Genomic DNA, 19,310 nt, shown 5'->3' with positions numbered 1-19,310 from the left:
GAGGTGGTTTTGGGCTTTTCATTCAAGGACTGCTTGAGATAAAGTATGTTCACACGCTTCTATGATACGGCTCGCAGGCAGGCAACAAAACGTTATATAGCCTAACAAGCTAGTGCTAGCACGGATGTTTGTACGTAATCACGACGGTGTTCTAAAGTTTCGGTAAACATTGGTTTGCGCGTGTGAACAAATGTTGACAACGGCGAGCACGGGAGGCGATGCGCTGTACGCATCGCAATATGCAATCGGAGATCGAGTTGTCACTGACATGTATCATACTACACGGAAGATATCTCAAAAATCAAATGCGAACAAAACTGAAAACGACAAAATGCAGCTGTTTCAACATGCTTACGTTTAATTGTATTCCCAGTGATTTTGGTTACTATCAAGAAATCCATGGAAAATGCTAAATTCAGCTATATGAGCTGTTTTTCTTGTCATGATTATGTTTGTCCAAACAATTGTACCTTAAGGTACAGCTAAATTTAGTTACAATACACTTTCGTAACAAGGGTGGTCTAATAATTTTTTTCTGTGACTGTATGCATATATGAAACTCGTACAGTATGAATAATGGGGATCACAATAGATATTTTTCAAGTCGGGAATGTTTGATTTTAAATTTGAAAAGTGGGCATGATTTCATATTCTTGAGTTCCTTTTAGTAAGGGTCCAATTCGGTCCTTGGCGATGAATTTTGCAAAGTGTAAATCTGCAGTCAATAAAATTAAGTGTTGATGTAATTTTTTTTCCACTGGGCGTCTCGGCCGGCACGGTGGGCGACTGGATAGCACATCTGCCTCACAGTTCTGGGGACCGGGGTTCAAATCCCGGCGCCGCCTGTGTGGAGTTTACATGTTCTCCCCGTGCCTCGGTGGGTTTTCTCCCGGCACTCCGGTTTCCTCCCACATCCCAAAAACATGCGTGGTAGTTTGATTGAGGACTCTATATTGCCTGTAGGTGTGAATGTGAGTGCAAATGGTTGTTTGTTTCTATGTGCCCTGCGATTGGCTGGCGACCGGTTCGGGGTGTACCCCGCCTCCCGCCCGAAGATAGCTGCGATAGGCTCCAGCAGCCCGTGACCCTAGTGAGGATAAGCGGTAAAGAAAATGGATGGATGGATGAGCGTCTCGCTGACGCTACATTTGATTTCAGTTAAATTGAATCGCTGCTTTTGAAATGTTTAAAGACACTGAATATTACAATATATCAGTCAGCAGTTTGAGTTCCAAACACTGTTTGATCAAACACTTTTGTGTGTTTTTATATTTTTTATTTTGATGTCTACGTTTACAGCTAGGGAGACAACTGCAGCCTCATTGTGAAACTTTTCAGCATATCAGTTGAGCTTGTCAAGATTTCCAGATGGATGCGGAAATTTGTCTACTTAATTCACTGCCAGCCTTCCCAGTTAACATGGATATTTGACTTCTAAAGCCGTCAATGGCAGTGAATGTGTTAAAATGATTTCTAGATCTTAACAGTTGTTTTATAAATGGTACATATATAGATCCACTTTGATCTGTAAGTTGCATGTGTAAATGGAAAAACTGATTCATAATATTGTTGAATTTGCACTCATTTTTGCTAAGAAATTTCAGATTGAGCTTATGATTTGCAACAAGATAATAATCAATAAATGTTCAAATTTTCAGTATGTACATGTAATTATTTGCACCAAAACAATAGGAAATTTTTTGAAAAGTGGATATTTCTAGCTTATTAGATCTGCACAATTATTCTGGTCTGGCCCACTTGAGTTGAGATCCAATTGGGCTGAACTCAAATGAGTCCGTCAGCCTTAACGTATAGTCCATCCATCCATCCATTTTCTGAGCCGCTTCTCCTCACTAGGGTCGCGGGCCTGCTGGAGCCTATCCCAGCTATCATCGGGCAGGAGGCGGGGTACACCCTGAACTGGTTGCCAGCCAATCGCAGGGCACATACAAACAAACAACCAGTCGCACTCACAGTCACACCTACGGGCAATTTAGAGTCACGTATAGTCTTGTATGTTTTAATTACAAAAGAATGTTTGAGTCGGCGGCACGGTGGACGACTGGTTAGAGCGTCAGCCTCACAGTTCTGGGGACCGGGGTTCAAATCCCGGGCCCCGCCTGTGTGGAGTTTGCATGTTCTCCCCGTGACTGCGTGGGTTTTCTCCGAGCACTCCGGTTTCCTCCCCCATCCCAAAAACATGCATGAATTGGAGACTCTAAATTGCCCGTCGGTGTGAATGCGAGTCCTGCGATTGGCTGGCAACCAGTTCAGGGTGTGCCCCGCTTCCTGCCCGATGATAGCTGGGATAGGCTCCAGCACGCCCGCGACCCTAGTGAGGAGAAGCGGCTCAGAAAATGGATGGATGTTTGAGTCATCATTTGTTTATTATTGTACTATTCTTATTTTAAAGATGCTTTTACATACAGCACATTGCTACAGCTGTGGTTGTTGTTGTTAAAGTGCTCTAGAAATCTCCCCCTATCTCATTTGTTGACAGCCACCCCAGGGCGGGGACACGCCCACCCATCCAGTGAGGCATAAATACCCCAAAATTTGGAAGCTGAACATTCTGATTAAAGGTTAAAGTTGAATATTAACACATGCACATGCCACAACAACTAGCTTGTCTCACTCCACACCAAACAGAGGAAAGTGGTGCTGTCTCTGAAAACCTGTAATGTTTCCAGCTAGAAAAGCAAATGCCAGGTAACTCCTAACCTAACAACATAAACAGTGAGCTATGGTCAAATGCAGCAAAAATCAGGACTGCTAATAATAATATTGTTGGTATTGAGTGGTAGAAGCTAAGAAATGTGCCACATATCCTGTTTTAAGACAGGCACTCTTTACTACTGTACTTACACCCACAATCTTTCAGGCAAGGGGTCCATTTCGTGAGCCGCTTCTCCTCACTAGGGTCACGGGCGTGCTGGAGCCTATCCCAGCAGGAGGCGGGGTACACCCTGAACCGGTTGCCAGCCAATCGCAGGGCACATACAAACAAAACAACCATTCGCACTCACATGCACACCTACAGGCAATTTAGAGTCGTCAATTAACCTACCATGCATGTTTTTGGGATGTGGCAGGAAATCCGAGTGCCCGGGGAAAACCCATGCAGGCACGGGGAGAACATGTTTGTGTATTTTTGTTATTAAATATTACATTTCAACCAAGTACTGTATGGTTATGCACTTTTCTAATTTGTTTAAAAAGGACACAGTCACAAAAAAATCTCTCATTTTTAGGGGTGCTGGGATTGAATTACGTTCATACAGCAGAGAGAACTTTATTCATCCCGTGATGAAAGTGAGATCATGGATCAAGGAGCTCGATAAACAATGTGTTTGTAATTAGGGGATGTCCACGCTGACCATTGATGAGACATTTTATTGATCAATTGACATAAATAAGTAGCATACAAGTAAAAATAAATAGTCACAGCAATAAAACAAATCAAATGTTAGTGCGAGTGAGACAAGACGCCACGTTGTCGGCATTCAGTGCACTTTGACATCTACCCTTTATTTACACACATTTTAGTCATTGGATGGGGGTTATTTTACACAGTTTGACAGCAGCTGTTGTTGTTTTCAGCTACTTCAACTCTTCCCAAAAGAAGAAAACCAACAACAACAACAAAATCCCACAATGCTTTGTTTCCCTTTCACGTAATAGTGCATCAGTGTTTTTAATTTCCTGTTCCTTCACAATAAAAGACATGTTCTGTGGTGGCTAATTGGATGGCTCGAAAAAAAGAGGGTGACTCTTTGATCTTTTTACAGACACGGAACCCATTTATACACAGTCAGCAGCCTTTCGTGGAAGTCGCTTTCATTCTTGGAACTGTCGGGCGATCAAACAATAATAAGATATTCCCTTAAAAGGAAGCTCACTTGAGTAAACAGGTTTTCGTCCAGTGAGGGCAACCCGACCTGGCTCTATCGAAACGTTCTCGCTCTCTCTCTATCATTTCAAATGAGTTCATCCTACCATATGTTTCTTCTATCATTTGGAGCCAACGACCCCTAACCAAACTCATGTTTCCCCTATGTCCCAATGTGAGAACATGATAATGGTTGTGTCTGATTAACTTAAAATGATTATAGGGTATGTCAGTGTCGGTGGAGCGTTTCACGGGGGCTTCTTTCGTTCATAAATTCCCTCTACCATAGTTGAAACGAGGAGAAACTTTTATTGTGAAGCAGGAAACACCAACAGCAGCTGGTTGCCATGGAAAAGAAACTGTTGTCCAATGCGGAGACTGTTTTACATGTCAATCAGAAGGGAAAACGTGAAGCAAAACCACAACAGTTAAGTACACAGCACGCAGACCCCCAGCTAGCACACAGCAGTCAGTGTCTCCAGCATGTGGCCACCCCAGACCCCCACAGACCTCCCGAGATCTTCCACGTTGGGGACCACAGCTTTCATAGCTCACCACTGTGTATACACACGCAGACAGACACACACGCACGCAAAAACAAAACACAATGTAAACATGATTTAAGGAACAAAACACACCTGAGACATCTCTTTCAATCAGCTTCAAATGGCTGCGTCATTTCCTGTTTGTGTTGCCATAGCAACCACAAATGGCGGCAAAGGGCTGTGTGTACGTCAACTTTGACCTCTTGTCTGTGTCACAACTTTTGAAACAAAACCAAAAACATTTTTGTTTGTTTTGCTAATGTTAGCTTATGAACTAGCTAGTTAAAAAAAAGTTGTTTAAATTCAAGATGGCTGCCGTTTTCACTCCAAACAGAAGACAAAAAAAATACAAAGAAAACAGCGCAAGTGAACAACCATTAAAGAAAGTGCGGTTAGCCTAGCTTAGCATAGCACTGAATGCCAGATTCAAAGCACAAATCTTGAGTTTTATTCAGCGTTACAGTTCAAGATGTCTCCCGAAGCAAAATGATGGCCTTGTAGCTAACATGCTAGCTTTAGGCTAGTGCTAGCAAGTCACTTAGCCAGCCATTTTTTTTTTGGCAAGCTTATTGTTTGCAGCGAGCTCATGAAAGGGCCGCCACCCACTGGTATTGCGTCAACGTACAACACATGAAGCTAAACAATACTGGCACTGTATTAACTAAGCTAGTCACCGTGCTAAGCTAGGCTAACGGGCAGGGCCTCCTACTCACCACAGAAGCTCGCAGATGATCGCAGGTCAAAGAAATCTTGTTGTTTCTTACGCATGCGTTAGCTTGGACTCGCTAGCATACGTGAAAATAACAACAACAACAACAAAGTCAGTGGAAGAGTCTAGTCGTGACGCGTTTAAATCGGGAAGTTCCATGTGCTACTCAGAGAGTTTTTCACCGCTCGTCATATGCGACCGCGACTAGCCTCGTTGAGTCAAAACTGGTCGTTTAGAGTCCCATTGTAGCGAACAGTGATGCGTGAAAAGACCGGTGGGGAAGTTGGATGATGTCATGAGAGAGAGAGAGGGAGAGACCAGAACTGCAAGAGACAGAGGCCAGAACTGAGAGAGAGACCAGAACTGATAGAGAGAGCAAAACTGAGAGAAATCAGAACAGACAGAGAGACAAAGACCAGAACTGAAAGATAGATCAGAACTGAGAGAGATCAGAACAGAGAGATCAGAACTGGGTGAGACCATAACTGTTAGACACCAGAACTGACAGAGAGAGTGAACATCACAGCCAACTGCGATGAGTGAGAAGACCAGTGGGGAAGTGGGATGATGTCACGTGACATTTGAAGGTCTTTCTCTTGCCGTCGTGGTTTGGCAGAAGGTCCGACAACTCGTTCCAGACGAGTCAAAAGTGGTCGACATGGAGAAAACTCCCGAGCGACCAGTCCAAATCAAGCCACAGATGAGAGCGACGACAGATGGTGGCAGCCAAGCGAGGGGTACCGACGATCACACGCACTTCCTGTTTGATGATGACTCTTTGGTGCCGACGTCAATGGTCAGGGTCAAGTCTTCAGGCTAGGAAGGGGAGGAGCCTCACCAGCGCAGCTAGCTAGCATCGCGTAGTGGCGAGGACCGTGGACTGTCTCCGCCCCCTCCGTGGAGCTCCACCCCCAATTACTGGCGGACCTCGTTTGCGATCAGACTGTCCTCCCCTGAGTGGAAATCCGCCTCATTGATGTTGTTGCTGCCGTTGAGCATGTCATCGTCCTGTGACGACGCCCGGTCCTCCTCGCTGCCGCCGCCCGGCTCGTCCGAGTTGGGGTCTTGGAGCACCTGGGCGATGTACATCTGCTGCTGGGGGCAGACAGCGTTAGCACGTTAGCCACATTGCTGAACGTGTACATCTGCTGCTGAGTGACAGACATCGTTAGGACGTTAGCCTCGTCGCTAACCGCTATGTTCTCTAATGCGGCCTACATTACACAATACAGGAAGTCCTCGAGTTACGACGTACTCAACCTACGACGTTTCGACTTTACGACGCCCGTGCCTCGTCCGGCATTTTGTCTCCAGCACCATAGTGTTTCTGCTTAGCTAGTGCGTAGCGTTTGTCTGTGTTTGTGCGGCGGGAGTATCTTTGCCTTTTTCGCCCTCCTTTTTTCACACTCTCAGCAGTAATGGTAAGTACAGCATCTTATTTTTTTATTTGAATGTATTTTAGTTTCTTTATACAAAGTGTTAACCTTTCCTGCTACGGTCACCTGACCGTGGTCGGGAGACGCCTTCTCCAGTGCCGAGGTTGTCCACTTCAGGGTTAACCCCCTTCTCTCGTTGCACAGCTGAGCCGACAATAAAGGCACGAAGCACCGATTTGCTGCTTTAATGGCTTCCTTACCTCCTCTGGACATTCGACGTCAACGGGTCCTCCGCTAATCGCTACTCTTCCCCGGTCGCCGTCACTACACTTGCCACTGTACACACTCGCACCTGCGCCCACTCCTTCCTCCTTCGCAGTCCCGCCGGACGACGCCTGCGCAGTCCCGTCTCACTCACACATCGACGCACACGCCCACACACACTGAGCTTGCTGTCCCAATCACGTGGGACAATACCCGTAACAGAAGTATTTCGACGTAAATTTCGACTTTAACGGTGAAAACCGACTCACGCGGAAATTCGGCTTACGTCGTCAGCGTAGGAACGGAACTCGTTCGTAAATCTTCGTTCGTAAAAGGACTTCCTGTACACAATTCACATTAACACGACTCCTGGAATACTTTTGTTTTTTTTTTATTCATAAAATGGGGTTAATTCAAATATATTTCCCATGTCATTTTATTTTCATTTATAATCATTTGGTAATTGATTTGGACCATTTGTTATTGTATGACTTAATTGCTTAATTAAGAGACCCAGTGTGGGCGAGTGAGACAGCAAGAGAGAGAGAGTGATGTTATTATCTAATTGGTTAATAAATTATTATTAGCTAATTATACATTAGCAATTTCTTTTTTCCCATTGTATTAAGTTAGCAGATCTTTCATAAAATTGGCTAGTTAAAAGTCTATTCATGCATTTTTATTTAGTTAATAATTTAACTTATTTAGAAAAAATGACATCTAAAATGTCATTATTTTATTAATAATTGGTCAATAAATTATCATCACATTAATTACAGATTTGCATGAATTATTGTTTTATTAAAATATTTCTAGCATGAATTTCACTTTTTTTTCTTAAAATTGGTTAATTAAAATTATTTATTTATTGATCTCAGTAATTTATTTTATTAAAATGTTATCTTTTTTTGTTGCATTTTCCGCTTATGATTGTTAAATTAAGATGTATAATGTGACTATAAAATGTAAAAATTAAAAAATAAATCAGTTAACACATTAAATATTGTTTTTAATAGAAAATAATAGAAAAAGTATGAGCAGAAAAACCAACAATTGAACATTTATGATATGGTATTATTGAATGCTATAGCAAGTCAGTTGGCATCGCGACCTCTCACCTGCGATTTGGCCGGCGGGGAGGCGGCGCTGCGGACCGGACGTCCGTTCTCCACGACTTCCGCGTCCGAGTCCTTGGTGTCGATCTGCCGCAGCAAAATGTTAGCGTTAGGGAGCGCGTACGGACGGACAGATGAACGGACAAATGCTGCCGGCGCAACGTACCTTATAGTTGTGAGCGCTGAGGTACTTGAAGTGTCCGAAGCAGACGTGTGACAAACACACCACAATGGTCACCACCAGGACCACCAGCGTGAACATCGATGTGGGCGTCTCGAAACCTGCGTGGACTAGGGACCGTTAGCTCGCGTTCACATTAGCTTGTACAAAAAGGTTGTTGGTGATTTTTGAGAAAATTACATTAATGTATATTTTTGAGAGGCAAAGGTGCCCCCCCACAAAAAAAATCAATAAATAAATAAACACAATTCTGTGAATAGGTTCATCTATGAAAGCTGAATTGCGAATATGCGGGGTCCACTGTATACAGTATATATATTCTGTAAAAAAGTTAATAGCCAATATTTTTGGCAGTATAATTGGGAAAAAAAAGTTTGGGTTAGTGCTGGTACACACAAAGATTTTTCAAATCTTTATAGATTGGTTATCTATCACACTTAATCACTTTTGGTCATACTGTTTATGGTGTGCGCCAATAATCCCAACACAGAAAACCACACACAAAAAGATTCTGTTCCATCACCAATCTCAAAACCAGGCCTCAAAAACAGAAATCTCGCATGATCAAACATCCATCCATCCATTTTGTGAGCCGCTTCTCCTCACAAGGGTCGCGGGCCTGCTGGAGCCTATCCCAGCTATCATCGGGCAGGAGGCGGGGTACGCCCTGAACTGGTTGCCAGCCAATCACAGGGCACACACAAACAAACAACCAGTCGCACTTATGGGCAATTTAGAATCTCCAATTCATGCATGTTTTTGGGATGTGGGAGGAAACCGGAGTGCCCGGAGAAAACCCACGCAGGTAAACTCCACACAGGCGGGGTCAGGGATTGAACCCCGGTCCTCAGAACTGTGAGGCCGACGCTCTAACCAGTCTAACCACCGTGCCGCCGCATGATCAAACATGATCTAACAAAATCTAAGAAGAAGAGGAAACAGCAAAAAACGGAAACACAAGACACAATGTGGAAGAGGAAACATGAAAAGAGGGAATTATGTGGTTTTGGGACTATTTTTGACAGACAAATTCCTCCCCCCCCCAAAAAAAGACTAAGCACTAAGCACTCTTGGGCTTCTCACAACAACCGATTATATTGCGCCGATGTTTCCCGGGTGATGTCGAAGCGACCCAAGGCGTGAGTATTGTATTATGGTGATGTCGTCAATGAAACGCTTGCTTTGGAAAATAGTTAGATATTAATTTATATTTACAGCCGCTTCTTTATTCCTCACTCAGGACGCTTCTTGATTGGCTACATGACTCGGGAGGTGTCGGCTTATTGGTTGTAAATATCGAACACGGTTAATCAAATGTTGAAGATTGCCGACACGTTTGGGACCTGTTGTCGGGACAAATTCACTCATAACACACCTCAGACCACACGATACAGGACAGGGGTGGGCAAACGTTTTGGCTCAGGGGCCACATTGACTTTTAAAATTTGATAGGCGGACCAAGCCAGAACCTGATGCTTGCATATAAAAATACATTTAAAAAAAGGCATCGTAGTGTTAATACTTAGATTTACTTTTAATGGGAACAGTGTTATTTTGTTGATCACCTTTTTTTGCCAGTGCCTCAAAGTCTGGTGTTAGTTTTGTTGTGGCATTTCTCAGAACACATCAGAGGTGTTCATCACTCAGCTGGGATCTGTAGGATGTTTTGTTGGTGTTCATCACAGTCAAAGTCTGTTCACACACATATGTAGAGCCAAACACCACCAGCATCCTCTGTGCCATCTTCTGGATTTTTGGAAATTTGTCCGCGCTTAATGAAGCATAAAACTCATCCGGTTGAACTTCTCTTTTAAGACAGTATCACATTGGAAATCTATCAGTTCCATCTGCAGTTCGTGTGGCGCCGTTTCAGGGTTTTGTGTGACTGAAGCTTGGATGGTAGTTTGTCAGATAAAGGTGTTTTGCCGAGCCAGCAAGCTTGATTTTAACAGCTGAGCCATAGCCATCAGTTCCTGCGTTGATTGGCTGTTAGCATAATCAGCATGCATGGTAGAAAAGTGACAGCTGATGTTATAGTCCTCTAAAACCGCAATGGTTTCTTAACAAATTAGACATACAGCCTTTGACCGGACTTCAGTGAAAAAGTATTTCGTTGTCCATTCTATATTAAACACTCAGCACTCGCTGTCAACCTTTCTTATCTTTGGCCACTCATGGTTGAAGAAGGGTTCAGAGCAGTAGCAAAGTAAAAACAGAACAGCCAAAGTCAAGTCAATGTATCACTGTACCTACTTCGCTGCCTGGTGGAAGCACCGGGCATTACAGGACAACCTGGTGGAACCACTCGGGATTACAGGACAAGGTCAAATGAATGTAGTCATGATTTTGATGTGATTTGGGCGATTCTGTACCTATCTTTGGCGGGTCAGATTGAAATGATCAACGGGCCAGATGTGGCCTGCGGGCTGTAGTTTGCCCACCCCTGATATAGGATAATCTTAGAAGACAGGGTCTGATGTTTGTCGTCCTTAGTTGGGAAGGGGCAAAATTGGGACAAAAACGTGTGTGCCAGGCTACAGACCGACAAATGCGTCGCAAATGGGCGAGTGTTTACTGCAACAGAATGAAGGAAGGAAGGAAGGAAGGAAGGAGGAGAACTGAGGTGACGTGCACGGCGGGTTGAGGGTCTTGCCTGTCCGCATGGTGGAGAAGAAGAGCAGCCAGAAGAGGCAAAGGATGGGCGCCGCCACCACCTGAGTCACGGCGCCAGAGTGGATCTTCTTGTCCAGCTTCGATGGCAGGTACGCGTAGTACATGTTGTAGCGGTCCACCAGGTGCTTCAGTAGCATGTACATAAGACCTGAAGCCAGGACGGACGGGTTCGGGTTGGGGTTCGGCTCAACGTCGGCGTGACGTCATAACGCGCCACACTCACCAAAGGGCACGATGATCGGACAGGTGATGCTGTAGGCCATGACCACGGTGAAGACGTTCATGATCCACGCGTACGCCGCCCCAAACTGGAACTCGTATGCTTGATGCTGATACAACAGGAAGACACGTTTGTCAATTGCTACGGAAACAACACAGCACAACCGGAAGTTCGGTCAAGATCTGGCCATCTGGACCTGGTCAGGACCTGGTTTTCTAGACCTCGTCTTCTGGACCTGGATTGGACCCAGTCTGGAGCTGAACCTCTAGGCTTGGTCTAATAAACCTGGTCAGGATCTGGCCTTGGTCTTCCAGACCTAGTTAGAATTTGTCCTATTGCACTGAGTCTCTTGTACCTGGTCAGCATCTGGTCTTATGGACCTGATCAGCACCTGGTTTTCTAGACCTCATTTTCGAGCCCTGGATTGGAACCAGTCTGTAGTTGGCCTTCTGGGCCTGGTCTGATAAACTTGGTGAGGATCTGTCCTTTGTCTTCGAGACATCGTTAGGACCTGGCCTTCTGGAACCGTTCTTTTGGCCCTGATCAGCATGTGGCCATTTGGAACTGGTACTGTCAATCCCAGTCAGGAAATGTCCTTGTGTAGTGGTCTGGTGCGCGCTCACCCTCTTGACGTTGCGTCTATCTGCTGCGGATGGTGCAAGGCAGAGTCGTATCATGTACATGAGGAGGCCGGGGATCCGGAGCAGGTCCATGGCGTTCCCGATGAAAGCCGACGCGATCACGTAGTTGACGAAGAACGCACCGTTGTCGGGAAGGAACACGCACCTGAGGGACCACATGCACCTGACCGGTCTTTTTCCATGTTTCCGGGTGAAGAAAAAGGAAGACAAATAAAGCTGACTCACTCAAAGCGGACGGTGCCGTTGGCCAAGAACTTTTTGTCAAAGAGCCAACGGAAGAAAACATCCAGGCTGAAACACACACACAGACACACACATACACACACACACACACACATGCAGACACACACGCATAGGGGGTTAGAGGTCAAAAGCAAACGACAACAATTTTACAAGATTACCTGAGAAACAATAACATTACCTGCTCAGGCCAAGAGAGGGCAGGAGAAGAACCATAAAGATCAGGAACGTGTAGCACTTGTGCATCGTAGTTCGGTTTTCTCCAGACCTGCACGCGCACACGCATACAAACGCACAGACGCAAACATAAGCACACGCACACACACACACACACGCAATGCACACAGACACACACACACACAACCGCCTACAAGTCAGACTAAAATTTATAGTATGGTGACTAGAAGTAGTCTGGGGGCTAAAAGTGCTCTTTGGAATAAAAGTGGTCTTTGGCTGGATATGGTAACTGAGGACTAGTAGTGGCATTTTGACTGGAAGCGGTGTTTGTGATATAAGCGGTATTGGGATTATAGTAGAAGTGTGGTGACAAGTGGCAGTGTTGCTTGAGACCTGGTCCAGTGTGCCTCGAAGAATGCCGAGTAGTAGACGATGGTTGGCAGCAGGGCAGAAAAGGCCCACAGGAGGAGTGTGGGGAAGAACTGGGTCACAATAGGGTTCTGTGGAGACACAAGCAGTCACAAGCTTTGGAGCGGCGACTCCTCAGGAATATCAACAGACATGCAAACACCAAGGGCATGAAAAAGGTGGCAAAAAAACTAAAACATTTTAGCAGGAGTCTGGGGGGGAGAATTTGTTTTATTTTAACATGAATTAAGCAATCTGGAAGACTCTAAAGAGTACAATAAGGCAAAAAAAAAATATGTTTCTTCACACAGAAAAACGTATTTAGACCACTCAAGTACATGTTGCTGTACAAATTTAAGATTACAATTAAATTTGTCTCATTTCTTTGCTTTTTGTTTTGACCTCCAACTTGACCCAGGCCCATCTCCACCTGCACCTGATTCCTGCTTCAAGCTGTGTCACATGAATAGCAGCCTCCTCTTTAAGCACTCTACATACTCAATCTACATCTAATACAAAATGTACTACCGGATCAACTCTTGTCACCAATGTTACGTGTGCTTCGCGGTTCCACTTGGGACCACAACCAGGGCCACAAGACCAGTGCAACAAAATAACACACTGGCTGATCTGATGAGCAAAAATGTTGCTTAAACGTAAGAGTAGCAAAAGAGGATGTCCGCTCCAGAGTTTGGTAGAGTGGCCAAACATTGTCCTCAAGTAAGAGTACTCTTACTTGACAATAATGTGACTCAAGTACAAGTAAATAGTACTCCTCCAAAAATTACTTGAGTAAGAGTAAAAAGCATGCAGTGAAATTATTACTCAAGTACTGAGTAAATAGTGAGTAACTTCAGATTTTTTTTTTTTTTACCACAGCTTGAACATCAATAAAAAAAAAAAAATACAAAATAAAATGTACAAATTCTGATGTTCCTGTGTGTGTGTGTGTGTGTATGCACAGTCAAAACTACAATAAAAACATCTGCAATTTACTGCGCGGTGTTTCTTCAAGTTATAAGCGAGCTGTAATATTCACGTTTGGGCAGACAGTGCCAGACAATACATGAAAGCTGTTGTTTTTGTTCGTCTAAATGTAAACAAGAGTAGCTCGCCGTTGCCTTCATGGTAACGACGACCTTCCCAACATGGCCGCCACGTAGGCACGAGCATCAGCCGGGCTGGCTTATCTAGTGTGAATACCTATCTCCGATGTCCGGGAGGCCCAATGGAAGATGTTGTGTGAGGTCATGTGACTTTCTTGTGTCGTTTGATTGGTGAACTAGACTTAAAGGTCACTTGCGCTTAAATTGGATTGACAGCGCCCGATGCGGAAGTCGGAGTCTCGCGCACGAAATAGTTGATAAATAAAAGTAGCGAGCGACATTTAGATCATTGTAACGGAGTAAAAGTACCGTGACTTATTAACAGCAGAAGTTTTTTTCTGGTCTTGTCAACTCCTGTGACTTCGAGCGCACAGGCGGAACCTCACGCCGCATATTAGTCCGCCGCAGAGTAATATTCACTATTACATCTGTGTATTGATGGTGGATGTGTGGAACGGATCTAGCTGCCAACGTTCAAGGAGTACGAAACGGCCGCGACGGCGACCCCCCCCTAAAAAAAAATTAATAAAATCGGTTCATCGGCTCTACACGATTCACGTAAATTGCCTATTTTGATTTTAAAACGGTGAATTTCGCCGAAAGGCGACTGATTTGCATGTATGTATCAAGGAGACGGCGTCGATATCAAGGAGGTGCCATGTATACGAATGAGATGTTGTGCATATTATTAAGGCAGTTCCCCTCACGTTCAGGTACTCCACCGGCTTAGTGACGTTGAACTTGTCCATGGTGGAGATGATGATGGCAGGCGTAGTGAGGAAGAAGAGCAGCAGGAACAGGATGCAGTTGATGATGAGGCAGCGGATCCACCAGGAGACTCCGCCCAGCGACAGGTGCTCCCTGAGAGACACACAGGGTCTCAACAGCAACCGAGACGGCGACTGGGACTGCTACCGGAATTGGGACCCACCAGCGCACGTTCTGCGGATCGGGCGCGTAGGTGACGCTCCAGTTGTGTACGTGAAGCGCTTCGCTGAACTGCGAGGATCGCGGCTCCTGGCGACAGTGGCACCCTTGAACCTGACACGCGTTAAAATCCTTTAGGATTCTGCCAGGGCAGAAGGAGGGGTCAAGAGGTGGGCTCTGAAAGTAACAGCAGGCCATCTCAGGGGCGGGGGGGCTTACATGGCGGTCATGGCCTCGTTCTGGAAGGTGACAAAGGCCATGCCCAGAGGTTTGGTGTGGACCTTTTCCTTCTCTTTGCGGTACTCCTCCTTCAACTTGGCCTCCCTCTTGGTGTAGAAGCTGACCGCCTCCTCCTGCGAGCAAAGTGCACACACACTGGTCCTACAATCCACAGAGTCTACAATACACAAGTCTACACTTCAAGGGTCTTCAAGTCTACAATCCACAAGTCTATAAATTCACCAGTGCAAAAGTCGATAATCCACAAGTCTACAAGTCCAAAACGTGTTGGCCAGCTGTCGCCAAGGTGTGGTCTAGGTGTCGTTAGGTGTCTTGCTGCAGAGGTTGGACGTAGCAAAGTACTTTGTTACTGTACTTAAGTAGATTTTTCAAGTATCTGTACTTTACTTGAGTATGTACTTTTCCGGCGACTTTTTCTTTTACTGCTTACTTTTTAAACAAAAGTATCTGTAGTTTTTACCAACATGCGAGTTAGATTCGCCAGTGCAAGGCAAGATGAATCGGCAGCAGCAGGGAGATAAGGGAGAGATTTATTTGAAAAGATTAATATGAAATTTTAAATAACGTATATATTTACACATACATATTATCCTCTCTGTCGAATACAATTGGTATTACTATCACTGTAAGACTGATTTGCAATTACATTGCATTTCTATATCAAAACTTGAGTGTTGTTTTCTTATTGTTTGCATTTCAGTGCAACAAAACTCATTTAACAACCAGACATTTACAAATACACTTTATTCGTTGATTTGATAGGCATGCGTGTTCGAGGTCGATCAGGACTACAAGTGAATACTTCGTATTATATTAATTGTACATATAAATACTATACATAAAGAGTGAAGTGATTCACAACAATTTTTTTCAGTTGAGCTCAGCTGCGCCAAAAGGAGAACTGCAGCGTACTGTCACTCATTCTGAATTTTCGGCTAATGACCAATGAGCAGCCAGCGTCAGGCAGCGCCGCGCAAGCGGGGGAGGGACATAAGTTTACTGAATCTACTGAAGAACTGAAAGTGAATTGAATGTACTGTAATGTACAAGTGATTCATTCGTTGAACTTCGTCATTCGCAATCCGCCAAGGAGAGACGTACTAGTACGTATGCAGTGAACTGTACCGCCATGAGTGACGAGGACTGAAGTTCACTGCGAATGAGTGATTAGTTCGCGCAAGGAACAACATATTATGCAGTGAACGTACTCGTGAGTGATTTTAACCATTCGTCCTCAGGGGGATAGCTTTTACTAGCATCCATTTCTCCAAGCTAACGGCTAATGTTGAGTCAGTCAAGAAAAAATTAAATAAATGTAAATTAATAATAAATACATACATACAACCCCTCTTTGTCTCTAATATGATTATTAAAGCTTTTTGTTTAATAATAAAAAAGAAGAAAAAAAAAAAATAATAAAAAATATGAATACATTAAATTTATGTAGCGCTTCTCAAGACACTCAAAGACGCTTTACACTAATCAGATGACAATAACAGTACGTGGGTGAACAGGAAGTGCGGGTGCTGGTGTCAGCGACGCTGTCCACCACAGTGGAATGCAGACAAGTCTCGCAGGTCGGCGGTAGCCTGTGTGGATGTGAGGGGATACGGAAGGAAGGATATGTGCGGCAGCTGAGCTCGCCGCACGGATGTTCACGAGTCACAACCGAAGCCGGTGTTTGAGAGCTTGCTGAGCGACAGGTAGTGATAACTTAGCTTAAGTTTTATTTATTTTTATTTTTTTTAAATCTCCCCGCCTTTCCTAGTTTACAATACATGACAACAACAACAACGCATAGTTGTTCGGTGAACGTGTTGCGTGAACGTGAACCTCAGGGATGAATCATGAACTGAATGAGGAAGGACTTGAATGATTCTGTGAAAAAGAACTGACCGATTCAGTAAACGGATCTTTTGAATGAATCTTTTTAACAAACTGATTCTAATGATTCAGTATACTCAAAAGAACTGCCGTGCCCGTCACATTGTGCTGCGTACGGTTGAACACACGTCGTACAATTACAACAAGGGGACTCCGAACTGGGAATAACCTTTCGTAGGTAAGAATATTTTTTGGCTCTTTTTGCATAACTGCCTGCAATGAATGAACCATGTTAGTTTTTCAGAAAGCTAGCTTGTGGAAGTCTGTCTCTGACACTGACTGAGGAGTATCTGCAACATTTGCGCAATCGACATTGTCCCAGATTATCGCACTACTAGTCACATTAAACTGCATACATTCCTTGAAGCCCTTTGCACAATGGTCATCGCACCGGACTATTGCTATATTAGTAACTCAAACTGCTCTAAGTGCTAGAGGACTCTGCATCTTTTTGCACAATTAAAATAATAATTTGTACCGGCATTACCAGATAACTAGCAACCCTTTATTGCTCAGTGACTGTTTTTGTCAATGTCTTTATGTCACAAAAGTGTTCTCTGTCAATTGACTTGGCATACTTGGCAAATAAAGATGATTCTGATTTCCTTTCCGTAACAAGGACCAAGCAACAACAATGTCCACTGTGGAACAGTGTCTGCTAGAACGAATGGACCTAGATTCCCAGATGATACGTTTAATTATGCTGCAAAATCGATCAACAAGGCGGCGGCGTAGGTGGTATGTGGAACCGAGAGGAACCAATCACGAGAGATAATGTCCGCGGCAATCTACGCGCAGCAAAATATTTTGCCGTGTGCGCGTCAAGTGAGGTAGAGGGGCCGCGCGGGCCAATGCGTCGGTCACGTGATGCAATGCGGGCGTTGTCAGCCGCGCGAGCGCGGGAGTATAAAGAGGCCTTTAGCTAGGTGTCGCTTAGATGTCACCAATGTGTCGGTTAAATGTCGGACAGGTCTCAAGTAGGTGTCAGTCGGGTGTCGTTTAAGTGTCTGCTCGGCGTCGGCTAGGTGTCAGCTAGGTGTTTTGCCTACAGTAAGTGTTGTCAATGTGTCGGATAAGTGTGGGATAGATGTCAAGTAGGTGTCGTCTGGGTCACTCCCTATGGCGTCATCTATATTTTGTTTAGGTGTAAACACGGGTGTACGCCACGGGAAGTGACGTAACGAAGGGTGACCTCTTCGCAGCCGGTGATGGCGCAGCAGCAAAGATGTCCACAGGGTTTGGGGTTGATCATGGTGGGAACGTGCTCCTTGGCCATCAGGTCGGTGAAGAACTTTTTACTGCGCTCCGTCTTCTTCCTGCGGCGCGGGATCACACGCTTCAAGATGCCGCAAAGCTAATCGCTAACGGCTAGTGTCCCAGCAGCGTTATTAGAGTTCCCACATAGTTTCTAGGCAGGACAGGCCCCACTGCAACATGATTGGCTCCTGCGTCACGGGAAGGGCAGGCTACGCGGATGTAACGAAATAACCATCCCAAACATGTATCACAATTGTACGAAATAAAAACAAAGAAGTTTGTTCTGGTTAGGTTTCGGGCTCGGATTGGGGTTAAGGCGGTTTATGATGGGTTAAGGTTAGGTTTACGGTGTATTAGGGTTAGTGGGAAACATATTAATGCCGCCACTCTTAAGACACACACTTCTTTTCCCGCCTGGAAGCAGTAGGGCGTGTGCTACAGGGATACAATAGCCAATCATAGTGCAGTGGCGTGTGTCTTGGAGCCAGTAATATTGCAGCAGGATGTGTCCAGCCTAGAAACTATGTGGGAATCCTAATAACGCGTCCCAGCATGCTCACCTCTCCGCATTCAGAGACATCAGCTTGGCCACGTTGTAGCAAATCCGAGCTTCCAGGACCGTGCAGTTCTCGTACGCCTGCCTGGGTAGGAAAGACGAGCCACATGCTAACAGCTCGCTGTATCGTCGTCAAACAAACAAGAGAGCACGTACTCAAAGTGCTGCTTGATCTGGCTCTCTTCGGCGTACTTGGAGATGCCGTTGATGAATAAAGTGCGTTTCACCTGCAACGCACAAAACCGACAAAAGGTCACATTACCGTGTGCTTAGCATGCGCTTAGCATGTGATTATTACCAGGTCGTCTTCCTTGTAGTGCATCTTGGACGTGTGTCGTCTCATGCTGTAGACGGTGAGCAACAGGTACATGAAGGCGAATGATGTGTGTAGCCACAACAAGTTGGTCCTGAAGGCGCACACAATACAACCGCTAATTGCTGACTCCCTTTACAAGCTAGGATACACTGCAAATTCTGTACATGAAAATGTGAAAATACCAAACTCACCCGGACTTCAGGTTGGCTATCGTCGTGCGGCCGAAGCTGTAGGCATTGTTTTCTGGAAATTTTCAAACATTCCAAATGATCAAGATAGAAAATAAACAGAAAATAAACTCAAATCATGAATATCTGTGAATGCTGAAAAGCTGAAGCAGAACGGAAATGCTGTGGAACAACAAAAAATGTTGAAGGAGGAGAGAATAATATAGAACAGTGGTTCTCAACTGTTGTCACCCTGGGACCCGCATTTTTACGCACCCACTTTTACAGAAGTGAAGAACAATAAAGAACATGAAATGAACATAAACACATGCTTACATGTTCAGAGCACTTTATTAATTCACTGCCAGCCTTCCCAGTTAACATTGATATTTGACTTCTAAAGCCGTCAATGGCAGTGA

The 19,310-nt window shown here is 44.7% G+C and overlaps 1 protein-coding gene across 9 annotated transcripts in view; it reads right to left on the bottom strand.

The window, feature by feature from the left end:
- Positions 1 to 3,377: 3,377 nt before the first annotated feature.
- LOC133476937 (CSC1-like protein 2) overlaps positions 3,378 to 19,310 on the bottom strand; it is a 35,685-nt gene continuing 19,752 nt past the window's right edge. For 5 of the 9 annotated variants that reach the window (XM_061770991.1, XM_061770992.1, XM_061770990.1 and 2 more), the window contains 17 exons: positions 18,916 to 18,967; positions 18,707 to 18,815; positions 18,565 to 18,635; positions 18,413 to 18,493; positions 17,788 to 17,911; positions 14,691 to 14,824; positions 14,476 to 14,613; positions 14,252 to 14,405; positions 12,424 to 12,530; positions 12,035 to 12,121; positions 11,839 to 11,904; positions 11,596 to 11,758; positions 10,976 to 11,081; positions 10,733 to 10,900; positions 8,065 to 8,180; positions 7,902 to 7,985; positions 3,378 to 6,291 (listed from right to left, as the gene is read on the bottom strand). In XM_061770991.1, coding sequence (XP_061626975.1) covers positions 6,082 to 6,291; positions 7,902 to 7,985; positions 8,065 to 8,180; positions 10,733 to 10,900; positions 10,976 to 11,081; positions 11,596 to 11,758; positions 11,839 to 11,904; positions 12,035 to 12,121; positions 12,424 to 12,530; positions 14,252 to 14,405; positions 14,476 to 14,613; positions 14,691 to 14,824; positions 17,788 to 17,911; positions 18,413 to 18,493; positions 18,565 to 18,635; positions 18,707 to 18,815; positions 18,916 to 18,967 — 1,970 coding nt within the window. In that variant the 3' untranslated portion in view covers positions 3,378 to 6,081. The remainder of the gene's footprint in view (positions 6,292 to 7,901; positions 7,986 to 8,064; positions 8,181 to 10,732; positions 10,901 to 10,975; positions 11,082 to 11,595; positions 11,759 to 11,838; positions 11,905 to 12,034; positions 12,122 to 12,423; positions 12,531 to 14,251; positions 14,406 to 14,475; positions 14,614 to 14,690; positions 14,825 to 17,787; positions 17,912 to 18,412; positions 18,494 to 18,564; positions 18,636 to 18,706; positions 18,816 to 18,915; positions 18,968 to 19,310) is intronic. The other 4 variants (XM_061770994.1, XM_061770997.1, XM_061770993.1 and 1 more) reach the window with 2 other exon arrangements.

Source organism: Phyllopteryx taeniolatus, chromosome 4 (assembly GCF_024500385.1).
Source record: "Phyllopteryx taeniolatus isolate TA_2022b chromosome 4, UOR_Ptae_1.2, whole genome shotgun sequence".
NCBI lineage: Eukaryota > Metazoa > Chordata > Actinopteri > Syngnathiformes > Syngnathidae > Phyllopteryx > Phyllopteryx taeniolatus.
This window is presented reverse-complemented; position numbering and strand designations above follow the sequence as displayed.